The sequence below is a fragment of the Pogonomyrmex barbatus genome, unplaced genomic scaffold (assembly GCF_055798465.1).
Source record: "Pogonomyrmex barbatus isolate J1 unplaced genomic scaffold, ASM5579846v1 scaffold11, whole genome shotgun sequence".
NCBI lineage: Eukaryota > Metazoa > Arthropoda > Insecta > Hymenoptera > Formicidae > Pogonomyrmex > Pogonomyrmex barbatus.
The window spans coordinates 1,296,828-1,306,078 of NW_028297107.1; the positions used below are offsets into that span (position 1 = coordinate 1,296,828).

Here is a 9,251-nt window from a genome sequence, read left to right on the forward strand (position 1 = left end):
AGGAAGAGCGAGAAAGAACGACGATGCTGTCGGGCGAGTCGGAACGGAGCAGTGGCCGACGAAGGGTGCGCGGAGCGCATTGTCTCGCGGTGGCTTTCAACATGGCACCGGTAACGCCGCGTCTGAAGTACGCAAGTAACGTAGAAACCCTCTCGTCGGGGGTGCATTAGTGCAGGATGGATCGTCTACGGGGTGAAGGTTCGTCGGTGCTTCGTTGAACGCGTGAGAGTGCGTTTTCGGCGAGCGCATCGGATTCCGGAGTAGATTTTATAAACAGAAGGGGGAGAGAGAACGAAGAGGGGAAGAAAAGAAAAGAGAGAGAAAGAAGAGCGTGCTATGTCGAGGAGTCGCACGGGGCAGGGAAGGCAGGCCAATCCGGTGGCGGTCATCCTACCCCGTGTCGAGTGACAGGCTGCTTACGTAACGGATTATTCTCGCTATGATAACGATACTCCAGACGGCGCGAACGCGACACGTCGACGTGAAGAAGCGGCAGCAGCAGCAGCAGCAGCAGCAGCAGCAGCAACAGCAACGGGACAGCATCGTCGTCGGGAGGATCGTCGGGGCGGCGGCGACAGCGCAGCGGTTGACACCGACGGAAATACGCCGACCCGGATCGCGCTATCGTCGTCTCTGATACTCGTCGCTTGAAACGGACGCCGAGCGTCGCGACGCCCACGTCATTCTCACCTCGGGAGTGCGAGGTACCGAGTGTGAATTATGACAGCGGCGGTCGTCATGGAAAACGTTAACTGGGACCCCGGTAAGTTGGCAGCAGGTGGAGGGTGGCCTGGTCACTTTCGATTCGTCGTCGAGAATTGTTTTCACGTATTTCGCGTACGGCGCGTCGAGATAAGGGGTTGATGGTGCTTTGAAGCGACGTGGGTGATTTCGACAAAGTTGACCATTGTGGCGGCGTGTCGATAAGGGCTGCCGTTGTTTTGCAAGAGAAAAGAATTATTGGAGCAAGTTGCGAAGCATAATCCGATACGTAACATGTGTGTATGTGTGTATGTGTACGTGTGAATACTCTTCAAACACACATATTAATAAAACTTACGTCGAGCGCGAGCGTTGCATGTTATAAATATAGAGCGAGGGTAAACGCGGCAGAGTAAATAAACGCGATCGCGGGTAATAACGGGGTCTTCTGATATAATCCTGACTAGAGAACACGTCGCTTTAGCGGATACTTCAACCACACGGCCGCATATTTCCGTGTGCTCCAATTTGCTGAGTGGAAAGGAGGCCTCGGACGCGAGTGATCCGCGTTTAAAAAATGAATCGTGAATCGATCGGCTATCGATGTCACGAGAAATCACCGTCTATAAATTAAAATAATTACAGAGAGAAAGAGAAAGAGAGTTCATTACGCTGCTTCCAATTTTAGTACTTTCCCGTTTAATTATGGAGAACGTAATGAGTTCAATTCAGTTCTAATAATAAACGTTACACTTTACATCGACGCTTATATAAAGCGAAATAAATTATTAGATTCAATTAAAAAAGTGAAACGAGGATTTTTTAAAGTTACTTCATTTTTCATTTGTTTTATAAATAATCTTTTCCATTACGGCGGATTTACACTCTTTGTTTTATATATATTTAACAAAATTTCATTCGTTTCTCATTATTCCAGCGTTGTCCAAGTTGTTGAACTCGCTGGAGGAGAACAAGTCGGAAATACCCAGCTGTACCGAGGAGGAATTCGGATTTCTCAGTGAGCTATTGCAGTCCAAGGAATTAAACGCTCTAGTTAACATTCATAATAAAATTCTCAACAATGTTAAGGATGACAAATTCTTTCCTGTACTCTCAAACTCGATGGATATCGACATTGAGGTTCTCGACTTGTTGTCAACGAAAACGCATATTTCGCCCGACTGCAAGGAGCTATTCCATCTACTGCAGAAACCACATATCCAGGTAAGATAATATGAACAGATCTAGAATATCTTGTATAATAATCTAATTTTTTAGCTTATTTTAAAAAATATTCCTTCTTTCTCTTGTAGCAAAATAAAAAGCTAAATGTTCCTCGCTAATATTCGCTTCTTTTTATTAACTTTTATTGATGTTTCTTTACATTTAAAGAAATTAATTTTTTTGAGAGTACTCATAATCTGTTTTTATTGAAGGGTCTCCTTTGTGCCCATGATGCGGTGGCGCAAAAGGACTACTACCCGAGGCTGCCAGACATCCCGCTGGAGGTAGACGAGGACGAGGAAACGGTGAAGATCGTCCAGCTGGTGAAATCGAACGAGCCCCTGGTACGTCAGATCGATCGTTGAGTCGACATTTGTAATAACGGTATCTTTCTGAGCGTCTTTCACTCAATTAACCCAAGAGTGTGAGCAAAAGCGTAAGAGGGAGAGAAAGCTTAATTGTCGATTAAGTAGTAACGTCCAAGTGTACGCATTTACGTTTTGAACAAGCCATAAGGGAAAAGGGGGAAAAGTTAAAGGTAGATTACTTTTGTTTGCCAGAGCGTTAAAGATTCGTTTTTCCGCCCATACATTGGTTGTATATTTCGCGTCGACTTGCATGAGACGCGTGGAGAGCTCCCCAGTATCGGCGTAGGCAGGCGGATCACGTATTTATGTAGCTTGTACTTTGACACTTTGAAAAAAAAAAAAAAAGAAAAAAGCAATCCTCCGAGAGTAATGAGTAGCCTCACGAATGCGAAGGAAAGAATAATACCAAGAGTAATAACGTGTTTCTTTCATCGTCAAACTTGCTTCGAAGGGCGACGCCGGCGTTGAACCGATCGTGGTAAGTCGCCTGAATTCCATAAAACATGTGCTCATGCACCTGTGATGAACACCTGACTTTACGTCGTACGAAACTACCCTGTACTACCTTCATCGTCATTCTTTTCATTTCGCCGCTCGCTTTCAGCGTCAGGATCGAAACTGGTACAATTTTCTCGAGCGAGTAACTTCCGTTGCCGCATATATGGGCGCAAAGCGGTAACAGAAATTGTGAACAGTCAGAAATCTCTGGATCTCTGAATCCAGATCAAGATCAAGATCAAAATTAAACCGGTTTCAATCCCCTGCTTTTGCATAGATCTCTAGTCATCCCTTTCTGGTTACGATGATCACACAAGATATAACATGAATTGTAAATGAAACGTATCCTTCCCTTCCCTACACAAGTTTGTTGATTTTGCTGTTTGCCTCTGTTGCGTCCATTACATATGTTTTGTTGAGTTGTTCTTTTATGTTTTTGCTTTGTAAATAAAATCATGTACATACATCAATCCTTGTATTTGTTGTTATTAACCTGCATGACTTGTATTTGAAGTACTGTGAAATAAAATTATCTTTTTGCGGATATTTGACTCGAAAGATACATTTGATAAAATTATCTTTTATCCAAAAAAAAAAAAAAAAAACGCACTGAAACAGCATTTATTGCGTTTTTTTCCTTCAAATAATCATAATTACATAACATGGGTAATCACATTTCACGGTATGTGATGTTTCTCGAGATGTGATTTGATCTTCGAGAAATTTCTTTTGCGAACCGTTTGGAATGTCTTTTCGTTTACCACGAGAAACGGGGAAATAAAAAGGCACTCCGAGCAACATGAAATTCCAAAGGAGATTTAAAAGATTCGTGAGTTTTAATAACTGAAAGATCAAACATTGTAGACATCTTTACATCTTTTGGATATTCATCGTCACAGCGCGCAACTCGTCTATTTTTGCACTGCACAATTTCGATGATCGATCGCACGAAAATCGACGGGTGCGCGCCTATCTTTGAATTTTAATATCATGCCCCGCGTTTGCCCTTCCACGAGGAGACATTTTTATCTTTACCTACCATTTTTTTTTTTTAAAAAAGAGAAAGAAGGCGCTCCCTAGTACGCGTTCGCGCGCGATGCAACGCAATGACAATATTAGACTTTACACCTTGACATTAGGGGGCGACCATAAAAACCTGCGAAGTCACCGGCAAGATCGTGATCGCGCGGATAATGCACGGAGGTGCGGCCGACAGATCCGGTCTCATCCACGTTGGTGATGAAGTTTGCGAAGTCAACGGTATCAGTGTCGAGGGAAAGACACCTAGTTTCGTTCTACACATATTGGTAAGCCAAACACTTTTCCATACCACTACCATCAAATAATTTAGTAGAACCATGTAGAGTTTTATATTTTTAAACAAATGATCACTATTAAAAGTTCTAGCACAAATTTGACATTGACAAATTCTTTTTTAGCAAAATTCGGAAGGGACAATCACTTTCAAAATAGTGCCCGCGGATAGCAAGAGCGGAGTCAGAGAGAGCAAGGTAAAACCTGATAGCTGTGAACATCAATTAAATATTTACGACAATTATATTGAATATTTTAGGTTCGCGTGAGAGCACATTTTTCATATGTGGCGGCCGATGATCCCTACATTCCTTGCAGGGAAGCCGGATTAGATTTCGTCAAGGGTGATGTTCTACATATTGTCAGTCAAGACGACATTTATTGGTAAAATAGCGCGTTGTTAACCATTATATATATATATATATATATATATATATATATATAAAATCTGAATATATTTGCGGCAAATTATAATGATATTGGTTAAATAAAGGTGGCAAGCCAGGCGAGAAGGCGATCGAAATATGAGAGCAGGCTTGATCCCCAGTAGAGCTCTTCAAGAGCGCAGGATTCTCCTCGAAAGGAAAGGAAATGGGAAGACAGATGAAGACAATATAAGTACGTCGATGGGTTTGTCTATTCGGTTCAATAACTCATTTCTTTTCATTTTGCAATTATTCATCGAGTCACGTAACATCATCCAATGTTCAATGTTTACATATTGTTAGAGGCAGATATATACATATCGATCAATGTTGCACGAAATCCGCAATTACTAAAATTATCGAAGTAGTGGATAGATGCTCGGAGTATATCGACATAATTTTGCTTTTATTCGGGCACATATTTCTAACAAGAAATTCATTTCAAAATCTCTCCAAATATATAATTGTTTAGACGGATGGGAGAATCTTCGATTACCGTGCGAAATGCCAATATGCTCCGAGAATGCTATGTTTCAAGGCTGGTGTTGTTAATGGAAAGCTTATCACTAATATTGGCGTAAAAGTAGCGATGTTGCATAATGAATTTTTGTTCATTAGTGAACCACCTCGAGTATACTTTAGAATCGATCAATTGTGTTGACGCGACAGAGTTGCGTCCGAGGTGGACCCGTTAATTCAGTTACCCGTTAATTCGGTAAGCTAATCTTGGCTGCGCTTCTTTAACGAATGAATGGCCTGACGACCTAACCGTCGGTTAGGCTTGTGTTCTGTTCCAGTGCCTTTGCACATATTGTGCCCCCGTCCTACCTCTTTGCACGCCTCGCCTACAAAGTGCAACTTGCAGGGAACTAAAACTAAAAAAATCATGTATGACGCTGCAGAGAACGACGACTTCGATCGGGAAGAGGTACCGACCTACGAAGAAGTCGCGAAACTCTACCCTAGACCAGGCCTCTACCGGCCGGTGGTTCTCATCGGGCCACCAGGAGTCGGCAGAAACGAGCTGAAGAGACGACTCATGGCGACCGACACCGAAAAGTACAAGACTCCGGTTCCTTGTGAGTTTACCAAGAAGCTCATTAATAACCGATGAAGACAAAAGATTAGCTTAAAGAAAAATTAAATTTACACATATTTTAAAACTGAATCTTAACCAAGGAAGAATAATAAATAAATTCCGTTTTCCGTAATGAAAATTTTATTAAATCAACATTCTGTGTGAATGAAGAGATTTGTAAAATAGAAAAACTGAATAAGAAATATTTGGTAAAAAGCAATGCTATTAAAAAAGCAAATAATCTATACATAATGATAAATGGAAACATTATATTAATAAAAAATATTAATTTATCAATCTAATATTCTTTTTAAACAAAGCAATTGTTTTATTAGATACGTCTAGGCCGCCGCGACCAGGCGAAGTAAACGGCAAGGAATATCATTTTGTGACTCGAGAAAAAATGGAGGAAGAGCTCGAGGCTGGAAAGTTCATCGAGTACGGCGAATACAAAGGGAATCTGTATGGTACCAGCTCCGAGAGCGTTAGCTCGCTCGTAAATGCCGGATATGTTTGCCTCTTGAACCCTCATTATCAAGCTCTTAAGATGCTCAGGACACCACAACTTAGGCCGTATATCATATATATAAAACCGCCGACGTTCGAAGTATTGAAAGAAACCAGAAACGAGGCCCGAGCGAGATCGACCTTTGACGAAAGCAATTCTCGAGGCTTTACGGTAAATTAAAAATTTTATATTCATCCCAGAAATAGCCAAAAATAATTTTATCATTTTTATTATAAATTTATCGTTTCTTAAATTTGATTATTTAATTTTTTATTCGCCAGCTTTTGATATATTTAAACATTTTTGCGCTTATAATAAAAGAGAACAAGACTATTTTATCATCGCTTTTATACCATAGGATGAGGAATTCCACGAGATACTGCACAGTGCGGAAAGGATAGAATTCCTTTACTCTCATCTTTTCGACGAGGTAATTGTGAATGCTGATCTTTCCATGGCATTCGAACAACTAGTCAACGCAATTCATCGAGTGGAGTCTGAGCCGCTTTGGGTACCAGCTTCGTGGGTTCAGTAAAGTGATCTTTAAGATTTGAGGAACAAAAGCGTCCGAAAGGAGAAGCGGAAGAGAAGAGTTTTGTTGTTAGAGACGACTATTCATCGCGGATTTTGACGAGATTGAGCCTTTCTCACGATGCTCGACGACACTTTGCTTCTACCACCGCGAAGGATGTCCCTCAAAGGACGCACTTCTTGTCCGTCATCCCATCGGATTTCAATTTACCACCTAGAGTGTTACCGCGTCTTTTACACTACCTAGAAATTTCGTATCTCGAGCGAATCTTTATCGGTTTCGAAAACGAGTTAAATAAAATTTTCTATTATCAGATGCCGTACGTTCGTTCCCAGTGATCGTTGTCGGCTTGCACGTGACGATTCATCGATCGCGAAAGGAACGCAATCGTACTTTTCGATTAAGAGAAAGTTAATTACAAGATGTTAAAGTAATTTTGAAGATTACGCTTCAAGTGGTTCAAAATCGTCCTTCCCTCCTTCTCTCCTTCATCCCTCGACGTTCAATAGTCCTTGTTTTCCGTATAACTATGATACCAACGTGTCTCAGCGACACACTCCACTCTTAATCTTAGAATCCCTACTGCCAAAAGCTTCATTAGCGGCGAGAGATTTCATATCGCGCGGAGGAAATCAAGAGGAGGAAGCGATATGATTTCTTTAATCTCGTTCGCGAATCTCTTCTGTACAATCTACCGATAAATTGAAATTTATCGTGAAATTCCAGTTTTAAGACCACGGGAATCTCGCATACCTTAGACTCGACGCTCGCAAAATGGTTATTGCGCCACCGTGGACGATCTTTGATCTCGATTGTTGTTAATTGTTGCCAAATAAGTATTGTACTTAGAATGCGGCCGCCAGACGGTCGCCCCACTGTACTTATTGTATTTTCCACTCGAACAGCATTATCACGACATTTGCTATTTTATTTTATTCTTTTCCATGACAATGGGATGCCGATATGAGAAAGGAAACAGCTGTATCGAGTTGATCGACTCTATCAACATTGCATAATTTCATCTTTGATGTAAACTCTGCATGTTATCGAAATATACTATTAAACTTTGAATGTGCAATTAAGACAACCCAGCCCCTTTTACGTTCTAGATGTCCTAATCTGTGTGAAGAAGAGAATTTAATTATCTATTATTATCCATAATTAACGTTAATTCGCATATTCTCGCGTAACGTACGTGATATAACTATTGCAGAGGGCGTACACATCTGTGTCTTTCAATCACTCAAGTAAATTACAAATATGAGAGTGGGCCACCTCCGAAATATTATACCGAGAAAAACATCTTCCGAGAAATTTCGCGCCTGCCGAATAAAATAGGAAAGGCCTTCGTGTGAGTCCGTTGATGGACAGCTGACGTGTTTCACGTGCCTTAACTTCGCGTAGCAGTTTCTTTCTGCGTTCATTACTTCCAAGGTCAGTGTCAAATGAGCGACAGGCTAACCCGGTCGGCGATCCGGCGCAAAAAAGTTACACGGATACGAGACGTGGCTTTGCGCAAAAATAAGTGGCCTAGGCACAATTGGCATCAGTGGACTTCCGACACACGCATTGTGTGACACAACTCGACGAAGATGCGCTTATTCGGTAATACCGTTCACCTCTAATTATCTAAAAAGAGACAATTGTTCAGGCAACCGTTAGAATCTTCAAACCGACTTCACTTTTGCAATCGGCTTTTAATCATTCATTTAAGTTTTGAATGATTCAAGATTAATAATCGACAGCGTAAAGACTTCAAGTATATTTTTATTCGATTGAAAATACTTTCTTGTAAATTAAGTTTTTGATTCTCGGCCGTTCCCGAATTTAATTAATGTACCATCCTCGTTTCCTTTTTCAAGAAGCCGCCGAAAACTCGTGTGCGATGAACATCCGATGTCAAAACTGCGACTTACATTTAACCGGCGGGAAACTCTTAATAGCCCGTCACGAGCAGGCACGGAAACCACTTTGCTCTTCGCGCCAACAACTTCCTCTCGAAATTACGGACTCCTTCGTTGGAGGCGCCTGCAAATATTGATTCTCGGACGTGGACGTTCGCGTGCGTGCGAGAACTCGCGTTCTCATATATGCCGCCGAGATTTCAGAATTTCTCGGCCAACTTTGGCATGCATAAATCGCCATGTTACCTCACATGTAATGCAATCTCATATCGCATGCCTCGTTTTGCAATTCGTTACTGTTGTCTATCACTTTGCCTGTGGCTTTTCGTATGGCATCCGCTTGACTAACATATGCGGAATTCGCAAAAATGGCCCTGATAATCGCGGTGCCTAAAATCGAAGCTCGCGAGAAAAGTCAAAAGTCATTTCACTTTTTAAATATTATCGATTGTTCATCGTAAAAAGAAAATGAAGCTGTTTCGTTCTTGTGGATTTAATTTAAAAATTTTTTAAATATTTAAAAAATTAGCTCAAAATTTACTTATAAAAATTATTATACAACTTACAATTACAATTTCGAATTCTCACGCGTTATACAATTTAAAATCAGGAACGCGTTACTTGTAACCGTTTAAAAGTAACATTCGCAAGCCTTGTTTAAAAAATTTATCAGAATTATTATTAAGTTAAATATTCGA

General features: G+C 41.0%; 1 protein-coding gene across 5 annotated transcripts; it reads left to right on the forward strand.

Moving 5' to 3' along the window:
* Window positions 1–620: 620 nt before the first annotated feature.
* Window positions 621–7,720, forward strand: metro (membrane palmitoylated protein 7-like protein metro). 5 transcript variants are annotated; one of them, XM_011638295.3, is made up of 11 exons: window positions 621–763; window positions 1,640–1,926; window positions 2,139–2,270; window positions 2,746–2,772; window positions 3,932–4,099; window positions 4,232–4,303; window positions 4,366–4,490; window positions 4,600–4,724; window positions 5,311–5,610; window positions 5,945–6,288; window positions 6,476–7,720. In XM_011638295.3, the coding sequence occupies exons 1-11, from the start codon at window positions 721–723 to the stop codon at window positions 6,650–6,652; spliced, it is 1,800 nt and encodes a 599-aa protein (XP_011636597.2). In that variant the 5' UTR covers window positions 621–720; the 3' UTR covers window positions 6,653–7,720. The 5 variants fall into 5 exon arrangements, with proteins under 5 accessions (XP_011636597.2, XP_011636600.2, XP_011636598.2 ...); XM_011638298.3 differs by having other exon boundaries at window positions 5,434–5,610; XM_089071334.1 differs by lacking the exon at window positions 621–763 and adding an exon at window positions 1,164–1,416.
* Window positions 7,721–9,251: the final 1,531 nt, after the last annotated feature.